The sequence below is a fragment of the Hirundo rustica genome, chromosome 2, assembly GCF_015227805.2.
Source record: "Hirundo rustica isolate bHirRus1 chromosome 2, bHirRus1.pri.v3, whole genome shotgun sequence".
Classification (NCBI taxonomy): domain Eukaryota; kingdom Metazoa; phylum Chordata; class Aves; order Passeriformes; family Hirundinidae; genus Hirundo; species Hirundo rustica.
The window spans coordinates 68,274,366-68,286,730 of NC_053451.1; the positions used below are offsets into that span (position 1 = coordinate 68,274,366).

The 12,365-nt window shown below is 39.8% G+C and overlaps 1 protein-coding gene across 10 annotated transcripts in view; it reads left to right on the top strand.

Annotated features, from left to right (window-relative positions):
* LMO7 (LIM domain 7) overlaps positions 1–3,595 on the top strand; it is a 131,084-nt gene extending 127,489 nt beyond the window's left edge. For all 10 annotated transcript variants that reach the window (XM_058419503.1, XM_058419504.1, XM_058419505.1 and 7 more), the window contains 2 exons: positions 443–545; positions 2,860–3,595. In XM_058419503.1, the coding sequence (XP_058275486.1) occupies positions 443–545; positions 2,860–2,882 (126 nt within the window). In that variant the 3' untranslated portion in view covers positions 2,883–3,595. The remainder of the gene's footprint in view (positions 1–442; positions 546–2,859) is intronic.
* The last annotated feature ends 8,770 nt before the right edge of the window (positions 3,596–12,365 follow it).

Sequence of the window (12,365 nt, forward strand, 5' to 3'; positions counted from 1 at the left end):
GTGCCTGAGTATTTGCTCTTTTGAGTGCCAAGGGACTGAGGACACCAGCAGCATGTAGTGCCACATGGAAATCTGCAAGTAGCACACCCAGGTGTTCTGTGCCAAAATTCCTGTTGTCATCTAGAGAACAAATTTTTTTGGTGCCAAACCAGTTTTAGTTTTCAGAGAATCCAAAGTTCAAATTTAATGAACTAATCTCTAAAAATCGTCTGCTTTATGTTTGCTTACCTGGTGTACCTCTGCTATTCATTGTCTAGTCATTGCCTTTAAATACTTCCTCAGGGTTGGTTGCATTTTGATCTACTAATCGTTGTACATTTGCTTCTAGTGATTGTGAGGTTATGGTTTAGGCTTTGCTGAGCTTAATCTGAGCTGCTTTTGAACAGAGTTTTTGTTTCTTAGTATTTTGGAAGGAGTTGTTAATTATTCATGTGTGATACAGTGTGTTGCCTGTGGATGCGACCTTGGTGGATCCCGCTCTGGAGCTGAAGTCAGGATCCGAAACAACAAACTCTTCTGCAACGACTGCTATATCAGATTTAAAAGTAAGGCAATCCAACTGCTGTGTGCATGACTGTAGATCTTCTCTGTGCTGTACAACCTCTACTGTTGGCACACTGAGCCGCTTGATAGCTTTCATGTTAAGCTTTAAGTTAGTGAATAGGTTGAGCAAGGTTTCATTGCCAGTTTCTGTCTTTTGTGGGGTAGTAATTCCTAACTTCTAACTCGCTAGTAGCTGATTTTACCAACTTGTTATTACACAGTTTCAAGCAGACAACACGGTATAGTCATCTTTCTTCCTTCATAGATCTAAGAAAGTTGTGTCAAGGAGCTGTCAGGTGCTAAACAGGCTTGTCTTGGTAACAGAGAAGCCTTTTTGAAAATGTGTCTACATTTTCTTAAAAAGTAAGCTGAAATATGTATTTAATTCAAGTCCTAATACATACCTGGGAAGCATTTATTTTATCTTGTGCAGATGGCACAAATGCTGGTTTCTTTTTTGTGATGCTATTATTATTGGAATTATAGGTCTGTAATTGGTTATTCATTTAGGTACAAGTTCAGGAGGAATTGATTTACTTACAGATCTTAATTAAAAGGTGCAGTATAATTTTTTTCCTTCTTATGGTTTGCAGAATTCTGATTTACTGGAGCATGTTGTTAAGGCTTTGTATAGTGGTATTTAGGTCTTTTTTTCTGCTGTCATAGATGATGGTATACAACCTCCTAATTTTGGTGTCAGGAGTTTTATTCCGCTCTTTTTTTGTGCAGCAAATGTGGAATTCTATAGGATGATAAAAACTAGGGAAAGGAAATAACTTCTGAATTACTTCCTGGGAAAAATATCTGTATTTTTTATAAGCCCAGCACATTTTTCTCACAGGGGATCAGAAGGCAGTGAAGGGAACAGGATATTCATGCTGCAGTGCTTGAACAGGAACTGGGCAGCTGCTGGCTCTGAAACCTAGCTCAGGAAAAGAGCAGCTCTGCATCTGATGCTGTTGCTGTTTGCAGGCTCGTTTTGACTTCCATGAAGAGAAGTCACAGAAATGATTACATGGTACCCAAGCTAAAACCAGAAAGCGCAACACCTCATGAGGGTTATAGCGCATTCACAGAGGCTAATGTTACCTACAAGGAGGCTGCTGTGATCAGTGGAAGGAGGAAGAGAATCACTCCCATCTGGAGGTGATCCAGGGCACTGGGTCATATCATGTCTAATGTTTGGAGAATATATCTCCTTGTTGATGAGAAGACTACACTGAAGTGACTCTATTCCTATTTGAAGCACCCAAATGTGTGAGAGATTCACTCTGGAGCTTGCTTATGTTATTTTTCTCTCTGTCTTTTCTTTTGGGGAGAAATATTGCTGGATGAGTTGGATAAGTAATTTTATTATGGATGAATTGGTATGTAGTCTTTCTTTGACATTACAGCCCATAAAGTCTCAGCAGGGCCTTTCAGAGGCAGAGCTGATCTGTGAGGAAACGTTTCTATTCCCTTCCCTTCAGACTGCATCTACTTGGGCCAATGGGCATCTCAAAACATAATTGTATGAGATACAAGTAAAATCAAAAGTTGTAAGAACTTGTAGGTATAGAACAAAGTATTCAAGCTAGTGATTAGTAATTGAAATCAGCTATTTGAAAAATAATAAAACCAGCTATGCAATTACTGCAGTGAAAACGTATTGGCAACACAGCACTGGACTGTGATGCTGATTATTATTTTTTGCAGTTGGCATTTTACATCAACCTGGCTAATTATTTGTTAGTTTGAAATGTGAACATATTGGCTAAAAGGTTTGACAAACCATAGGGTTATTTATTTTCTCTTTGCAATTTTATGTTATTTTATTTGATACTTTTTGCACATTGTTGTGTTAATTCTGTGGTTTAAACTTGGAACGTTCTAGTGAAACACCACTGTATTGGCAGATACCCACCAAGATATTCAGAGAGGAGAAAAAATAGTCTTTATATTGTTACAGTTATTTAACAAATTTTACTTTCATTATTGAAGGGCAAATTTAGAAGACTATCACTGTGCCTCTGTGTTAATACTAAAAATAACTCTTAAGAATTTGGTAAGGTGCATGTTCTGTGGAAAATTACTTGGCCTGAAATACTTGCAGTGCTCTAATTTGATTTAACTCAAATTCATATTGTTCATTAAATTTGGATTGCTTGATTCAGAATGTATAACTTAGTATGTTACCATTTTTAATATGCATTTGAAATTTTAAAATGTTTTTTGACTATTAAATGACTATTTTAAACTTTAAAATGTTAATTGTTGCCACAAAAATTCTTCAGTAACTAGACTTTAATTACAGTTTCTTTTGTCTCTCCCTAATAGCTGGACAACCAACCTCCATGTGAAGCAAATGAAGATATGAAACCACTGTTGCAGATACAAGAAGAGGTGATTGCTGCTGATGTAGATCTATAAATATATATATTGTGTGTATGTGTGGTTTTTTTCCTAAGAGTAACTCTTGCTTGTCTAGTCTTCATAGCAATACCTTGTATTCTTCATATAAGTATTTTTATTTATAAGAAAGTAATTGCAGTGAGGAAATAGCTGGGGAAAAATGCTTTCACATTTTCAGCTTCAAGTACTGAAAGCACAAGAGAGAATAAGTATATTTTCAGTAATAACTTCAAAATATTTTTGAGGCTTATAATCAACTAGTTGACTTTCCAATGGTATATGAAGAGGGTATTTTGTTTCCAAGCTCTTAAAATGAGCGTTAGAGAAATAGCTAATATAAATATATATTTGCAATTGCTGTCTTTATTTTTGACATATACTGAAAGTGAATTCTCTACGTTAATATGAAGCTGCATTTGAATGCACACAAATGTTTTTGCTTTCCATATGCTGGTTTCTAAAATCACGTGCTTTTTTGAAACCTAAATACAAAGAATAATCTGTTTGCTAAGTGGTGTTGGCATAATATTCTGTGGAATCCATTTAAGTGAGAGAGTTTTCCCATTTGGAAATGTAACTCACTCTTTCCTCTGCAAACTGAGTGGAGAGTGGTTGTTGAATTACCATATATTTGTAAATAAAAAATCTGATGTTGCATTTATTAGAAGTTTTTGTCCTTTCTGTTCAGCTAAACATGTCTAAGGTAATGTGTGGAAATGTAAAATAGTTTGATTTTCATCTTGGGAAAAATATTTGTTCTGACAGGATTAAGTTGTTCGCCTAAATATATGGAAGAACAATAGTTCCTCCTTTTCTCTTTTCCTTTGTAGTCAGTGTCAAAGTCTGTGTACAACTTTTTCATCAAGCTCCTCACGCTCTTTCCCTTGAGCATTCAGTACCAGTGGTGAGACTATATGCCCATCCCTGAAAAACAATTGAAAGAGGTGGATGTTCCTCAAAATTTCTCTGCTGTTGCTAGAAATGAAGTGCTGAAAATATTTCTGGGTTAGGGTCTGCTCCTCTTAAAAAACATGTACATGGAATGTACACCATAGTCTCAGTGGTGGCTTCCAGATTGTTTTGGTCAGTGGCTTCCCCAATTCCTTTCATGCTTTGTTATGAGCCCTTCTGTGTCCATATCCTTGGAAGAAGTGAAAAACATAGGCTGTGGATCAGAGGAATTTGGGGGAGCATTTTGTGAGTAAAACCTAGGAAGAGGAATCTGGGAGGTGCAGGAGGGCTCTTTAGTGTGAGCTTGTAAATGGCACCGTGAAGAGCTGCAGTGAGGCTGCAAAGCAGCTTAGGGTGCTCTTTGCTCTCAGGGGATTTTGGAGTAGGTGGGGTGTGTAGGAGAGCTCACAGATTGGGAAGAGAGATTGTGGCTGTGATAGCTGGGGGCAACAAGGGAAGATCGTACTATTTTGGCGTAGTGGGAGAACTTCATCTGTGCTCCTGTAATTTCTCCTGCTTGTAACTGAATGCTGCTTGCTGAATTACAAAGTACAACATTATTTTTACTTTTTGCTTTAAAAACTATCATAACAATCTGAAATATCTCATCAACCAAACTTGGCCTTGGTTTTTGGTTATCAGTTAAAGACTGGTAAAGATATTTAATTTGGTTTTTACTGTTGTGGTAAGTAACGACACAGTAGACCACATATGAGAGCACTGGGATATGAAGACCCTAGTCGTCAAGTACAAACTGTGGAGGGATAGTCACACTGCCTGCTCACACAGCTCTCTGGAGTCCTCTCTGCTGCTTGTGGAAGAAGCTTGCTTCCCTGATTAGATATTCAGAATACTGTGCAGATCTGGCTTTCTGTTAAAGCACATACCTTGGATGGATATGATGTGGATGGCCCTCTACATGGTAGTTTTCAGGCTTCATTTAATGTAGACATCATCTACAATAATGAACCACTGTCCCCCTGCCCCCCAAATTCCAGATACCTACAGCCTCCCCTACCAGCCCTGAAATACACTGAGCCATGCTTTTTTCTTTTTTTGTCACAAGTCAGAGTTTCTCAACTTCTAGGCAATGAATTTATCTTAGCCTGCCCATGACTCCCTTCTCCTAGCACTGTGTCGTGCAGAAAACTGAGAAAATTTAGGGATGGCATTGCTGTTTTTTGCATCTTGAACCCAGTCATGTTTCCCTGTTCATGGGAATCTTTTGGGCATGGAAATCGGATGGTGGTGAAAATGGAAGGAAAGAAAATTCAGCAACCTGTGGTCTGCAATGCTGCCTGACTCATGTCCCACATGAGGCTGGAGCGGTATGCTCTGAGCCAGGCTGGCTTCTCCTAGACGGTGTCAAGTACTTCCATGCAGATTCTGATTTCATTTTCCCACATGTCTGCAAAAAGACTGGGTTATTTCATTAGCTTGCTTGTGCAGAGATGGGTGGGATTTTAATTTTGTGAGCCTCAAAGAGCTGAAATTGAAACTCCTGAAGAACTGGAGCTGAGTTTCCACCTGTGTTAAAGTCTTGGTTTGAACAAGGCTCCTTCAAATCTGCATTTGCTGATTCATATTCACAAATGTGACTAATAAAAATTCCTTTGTCCCCTCTGTGCTGGCTTGAAGGAAAAACCAGAGAGAGACTCCAAGTCAGAAAAAATAATTTAATAGGAGAGAAAAAAAGGTAAAATAAAATAAAACACATGTAATAGTAAAAGATCACTGACAGACAGAATACAACCTGGCACCGTGGTGGTAGCAGTCCAGATGAAGTGGTCTTGTTGAAGCAGTGATCCCATAAAAAGGTCCAGTCTTGTCCTCTGGGAATCCAGTGGGTAAGGCTGCCTGTGCTGTCCCAAATCCCAGATTATATCCAGGTGGGAATGCTTGGCTCCTCCCCCTGATCAGAGCATTTCACAATGGGCTGATAGCATTTTATCAGTCTTGCAATGGGTCCTTGATTGCCCATTAAACAGAGATAGCTCCTGGAGGGAGTTATCTATGAGTCCTGCAGCAGGGCATTGATGGGCCATTAACAGAAGATAGTCTGGAGGGAGGGGGCAAGAGAAACACTGCCCAACCTAGTTTCAACAGCTCATGTAGATGGTGATAGAATACGTACTTTGGGCACATCTTACACTGCAACCTAGGACACCCTCCTTCCCTTGGAGGGGAACAGACAGAGGAACCCACCTAATGAATGTTGTATTTGTCTGTTTTGATCCTTTCTGAAGTATTTGGAGCATGTTGGGCTCTCAAGTTCAGCAAACCTAGTAATTGACACAAGATGGCAGTGTGGAAGTGCACCTTGCACATTAAAAATCCCTTTCCATGATTGTAATCTCCTATAAAAGGGGTTGTGTTTGCTAAATTATGCTAAAGTTGTGATGTAAGAGAACTTTGTCTTAATCTTGGCCCTTCTCTGCACCTGGCATCATGGAAGTATGATGTACAACTGAATCTGAGACATCTTCTTGCATTCTTTTTGTTTGTTAGTGCGGTTTGTTTGTTTGTTTGTTTGTTTGTGTTTCATTAATTAGCTGATGCTTAAAGCAATACAAAGTAGGGATAGTGGTAAAGAGAACACCTGTGGAGAAAAATGAACTAGATGATTTCTAGTGGTGGTTTTTGCTGTATTTTTTTGGATTCTTTTTTAAGGTACTGTTCAAGGAAGAATAACCAGTTGCTCTCCCTCAGTTCAGCTGCAGAATGAAAGGTTACAGCCTTCAAATTCATGGGTATACAGGAGAGATGGGACTCTGCACTGCTGCTAAACTCTGAGTACATTAGGGCTGTGTACTCTGTTCAGTACTCCCAGGTGCAGGGTGCTGCTTGGGGTGCTCTTGTCTGGGACATCTACCCCAGGGCTGGTCTGGATATGGTGCAAGCCTGGGGGATACTCATGCAGCTGCCAGGGCAGGTTTTGCAGGATGCTGTAGTACTGTTGAGAGGGCAGCAGAGATTTATGAGTAAACAACTGAATGAACATCAGCTCCTTACAGCCAGTGGTGCAAAGGTGTGATTCCATGGGCTGTTGAGAACATGTCCCCTGTTTAGGTGAGGTGCTTGGCTAAGTTTCACTGACATCAACAGACATGCAGAGCATGTCTCATATGTAGATACCTGCATTATTGCACACCTGTTTACTTAATGCTTATTTGGCTTAAAAAAAATAAAAATCCAGATTTATCTGAGAAATTCTTTATTTAGCTGTATCTCTCCTCTCTTTAGGCTTGCAGGCTGTCAGCTAATGAACTGCAGTGTACATTTGAAAATAGCCTTGGAACTGAGTGGTCTGTGGATCTAATGGCTCTGTCACAGGTTGAGGTTTAAATAGAGTGGCACTTCAAAAATAGAAAACGTTTTCACTGTGGGTTTTGCCTAATACGTATGAACAAATCAAGTGTCTTGGAGTACAATTCAAGGTACTGCATATATTCTTAGTTTTTATGAGAGTCTCGTCTGGAGTTTTTATAACAGGACATTTGTCAGAAATTTCAAGATGAATTACCTATGAGTTCACCTGTTCAGGCAAGCTGTCACACCATAGGCAATGTTGATTAGTGGCAGGATTTATGCAGCAAAGCCCATTTTCAAAGCCTGATGTCTGAGTTTGGAGTTCACACTGACACCAGAAATGGTCAGAACCAGTCTCGTTATTTTAGTGAAATACTTTTCCGGTGAATCCCAAAGGAGAGTTCAAGTGAGAATTTCAACACTTCCCTTAGGTAATAGCTGTTGTTGCATGGCCTAACCTTGTCACTTATGGAGGGGGAAAGTGTTTGAAATCTGGCAACGTAAGCTCAGTGTGAAAAGTGGTATGTTTGCAGCAGTGTTTTAAATTCCAACCAATCATTTTTAATGGATTAGCAAAACCTGTGCCATGGCTGTAATGGAAGGCTTATTAGCAGCAGGCGTAATTACACAAAAGAGCAGCTTCATGCTAGAAGCATTTTAGCATTTTCATTTTAGCTCCATGCTCCTTGGTAGCTAGGGGGACCAACATAAAACAACATATGAGGATGATGTAAAGTGCTTCTCTCAAAAGGGATGTTCTAGGGTGAGCAGTAGGGTATCAGTTTATTAAAACTGGAGAATTTTTTAATTGGTTCAACCCACTTGAAACATACTTGCCAGTTAAGTACCTGCTGTAGGCAACAAATGCTCCAAAGACCTGCCTCATTGTGCAATGGGAATTAACTGGATTCTCCTTAACAGTTGACATTGTATAAAGAACCAAAATACATTTTAAAATAACATGTACGAGGGTGTACGTGCTTACAGTTTCTGTTTATTGTTTGCAACAATAAGAAGAAAGAAAAAGCTCAGGCCATCAAATGGGCAGTTCATGAACACAACCCTGAGAGAGCTGGCCTGTGTTTGGCACAGTGCGCTCTCATAAATGGCCTTCTGCAAGTACCTGGGCCAGAGCAAATGTTTCCCATTCCCTGAACTGGAATTTGCTCTTGTCCTCAGGCACTCAACCAGATGTGCCATTTATTACTGCTTCAATTGCACATGGCCCTTCTGTGCCGGAAATTCATAGATTTCAGGGTCAGACAAGGCTACAGCAATATTTAGTCTGTCTATATCGCTAGAAAGATGAGTCTCTCATCCAACAATTCCCATATTGAACACACAACTGTGTGAAGAGTGGTTTTCTTTGCTGGAAAGTAGCTCTGTGTAGACCTGAAATATGCAAATGATGAAAAATCTACCACATATCAACATAAATTGTTCCGGTGGTTAATTAGCACTCTTAAAAATTTTAATTATTTTTTTACTTATTTTAATGAGCTTTCTAGCTTATGATTTTATTTTTGTTCATTTAAGTTGATTTAGAGTTCTAGAGCTATATTAATTCCCTTTGTTCTTTCTTAGGTTGTACATATGTCGGGGGTTTGTTTTGTTTTGTTGTGTTTTTTGATTTATTTCTCATACCTGTACATAAAGCCTTATTGCTCACATTAAACACAAAATGCAAGATTACCTCCATGGGTGGACACTGTGGATTGAAAAACCTTCTCTAAGTGAACTGCAACACAAAACTTCCTCAGGAGAAGATTTAGAGCACATGAGAAATAATCCTGAAGAGCAATAAAAAAATCTGAGGCTGCATAAGGATTTATTTGCATAAGGCAAATATTCAGATAAGAGCTAATGTCCATAGGGGAACTTTGCTGCATAACTTTGCTGGCATAATTACTAATGTTTTGGGTTGTCTTTGTTGGAATGACCATGCCCGAAGTCCTGTGTGGTTCTGCTAAATTTTCCTGTCATGGGGAAGCACCTGTAAGAGATTTCCATGCTGATGTGTGTCAACAGACGATGGGACAAGATGACATTCCATTTTTATTCCTCAGCATGAAGTGTCAGCTACAAAAAATACAATTAGTTCCTGCTGTTTGGCAGATATTGATGCAAGGGGTCCGGCTCGTGGCCTTTTGTCAAACTCTGACTCTGCAAAGATTACAACTGCTCTGTTTTGATGTTCATGTAAACAAGATTGCTGCAGAGAAACTGTAATTTTACTTCCATGTGATGCTTTAAATAAAATTAATTCCTGCTGAGGTAGCCGTCTATGAGATATACATGTGTTGCACCTTGCTACTAGAGCCAGGGGTTATACCAGCATTCTCCTGTCTGCATACATCAAAAGAAAATCCCAAGATAGTTTAGGAGGAGCTCCAATGCAATGGAGGAAGTTGGTAAACAAGCAGCCTTCAGCCAGGTACAGCTCCTGTCTGTGAATAGATTACAGCCATCAAGCACAGTGTGCAGAAGAATGGCAGCCGTGAGTTGCGCTATTCCCAATACTCTGTGCAAAATGCATATTGCAAAGGTGCCTGTATTTCTATCAACAATTTCAATGCATACAAGTACTTTTGTATCTCAACAAGTAAACAAAAAAGTGACAAATCACTTCTTTGCTCTTTGCTATTGAAATAATTGGAGGGTTTTGGCTTTTTACTGGTGGACTGGTTGTTCTTTGGAGTGTTCTGTTGCCTGTGATAGTTCATGGCATGTCTAGCACCTGCTAAACACAGTGTTTTGTGTTCCCTCTCCCCCAGTACTGTGTCAACGCAGCCATAAAGGAGAGGTAATTCTGAACTGAAGGTTCCCCCTGTCAATTTACAAACATATTTAGGTTGTTCAGACCTTTTGTATTACACCAATCACCTTGGTTTCACCATTACCTAACCATTTCCAGTTCACCTGCTTTTTCTAGTGATAATGTGCTAAATAGAAAACAAAAAGTGGGCTGATAAATGCCAGTTTGGTACTGAAAATATGGGTAGATGGTAAACAGGGAGGTATATATGGGCTGCACTATCCATTTTGCAATTTTACAGTAATACCTTTTTTGGTTACTCACTATAGCACTTTGTAGCTACCAAGTGTTACCACATAGCATATTTCTGTTATCATATACACTGAATGTCATCTTAAATCCTATTTATCTGTAACATCTTTGACTTGAAGCCAAGAAAGCTGCCTGTTAGAAAAACTGTTTATATAATCTTTTAATCCTCATGTTTTTGCCAGATCATGAGTTGTTCCTAAATCGGGATTGCCTAGAAAATGCCAACTGAAGGTGCTGACTTTGTTAAACTTGTAAAACCAAAGTATCCCTTCACCTAGCATTAGAGACCATTTGAATTAATCACTTCAGTTTATCAAGGCTGTGATCTCTGAAATATGTCCATAAAAGTATCAAGAGATGTAGAATCCCAGATGATACAAGGCTAATGTGTATGTCTCAAAGAGCAGTAGCTGATGGCTGTGGACTCAAACAAGGATTGTAAGTAATGACCTGCTGTGAGAAAGAACAAAATGTGGCTGGAGAAGGGGGCCACGCAGAGGTAGTGCAGCACTTTCCAGGATAAAATCCTTGTCCTAGTTCCTGATGGTAAGCACAATACACTACAGTGCAAGTGCAGGAACGAGAAGTGGGCATGGACTGTAGGGAGGGATCAAGATCACCAAAGAACCCTGAAGCCTTTCAGCCCATTTCCAGAGGAAAGGGCTATGCATAATAAGTAATTTGCATAGAAAGGGAGAAAGCTATCTTCAGGTCTGGGAAATCTGGCTATAAAAAGATACCCCCACCAAACCCAGGCAGCATGCCCAGGACCCTGGACATCCCATCAGCAGGACTGACACTGAAACCAAGACTGGTTCTCTCCTTCTCCTCTCTTTCTCCTCTCCTTCTTTCTCTCCTCTCTCTTCCTCATCTTAGCCCTTTAATTAAAACTGCCCTGTGCTTATACAGTAGGTCAGGGACTAAGATACTAATTTCCATGCTCAGTGTGTAATTTACTTACAAGACTCTGAGTCTTTGCAGACTCTCGGACTTTAGCCATTCTTTTCAACCATGGGCATCTAGGAATCTTGAATGCTCCTTTCCCCATAAGGCTGGGACATCACAATAGACAAGGGCAAAAGTGTTCCTTGATCATTTTTTCAAGAAACAGATATTTACACTCACTGGTTTTCACAATCAAACTATTAATTTTTTTTCTCTCATCAGTCCTGCTTCACTGTTTTGTTTTTTGTTTTTCCATGATAACAACAATGGTTACACTATTCAGCAAGTGCATTTATCTTCTGATCAGGCTCGATGCTGAGGCAGCAAAACAGGTGTGTTTGCAATCCTGTTCTCTTGTATGTAGATCGATTGCAACTCTCCCACAGAGCCTCGTAGGTTTCATGCAGAGCCCTCAGTGAACGTGATCCTGGGAGTCGGCTGCCTGCCTCTCACCTCCCATGATGGAACAGGCTCTTTGCAACACCACTGCTGTTCTCTAGCGTGGGAAAAAGGTTTCCCTGTGTAGCCCACGGGTGTGTTCTGCTGTTCAATAAACTCCAGTGGCTTGTGTGAAAGGAGAGCCTGCACTGCTGGAGATTTACTTCACTGCTGCCCAGACAGAGCAGGAATAAGGCTGAGATCAGCAAGGCCCATTAGTGAGGCTGCAAAGAGACAACCTTGGCTGAGCTGGATACAATAAAGACTCTGCAGCTACAGAGCATTAGAAAGATTAGCAGAACTACACTGGTTTGCCTCAGCTGGGAATGGTGTGCATGGTGCAGGTTAAATTACAACTACCTTGGCATTCTGGTCTATAAGTTTTTGTATGGATGCTGAAGAGGTCTTGTACAGGTATCACCAGGGGTTTTTCAGGAAGGTTTGAGAGAGGAGTTGGAGATTCAGGAGTGTGATGAAAACAATGTGCTGTGATGCTGGGAAGATGTTCAGTGCTCTTGTATTTTGTTGGACTAGAAATTTTCTTTGTGATGTTCCTGAAGCCTCTGATTTCAAACTAAGTAAATGGTATTTTTTACAAACCTGGTAACTTTTTTTCTTCTTAAAAATAAGAAAAAATGAGACCAAAAGAAATAGTTTTTAAAAAATTGACTTCTCTCTCTTAGGCTTATAGAGTGTGAAGTGTGTTTGATTGACCCTTAGA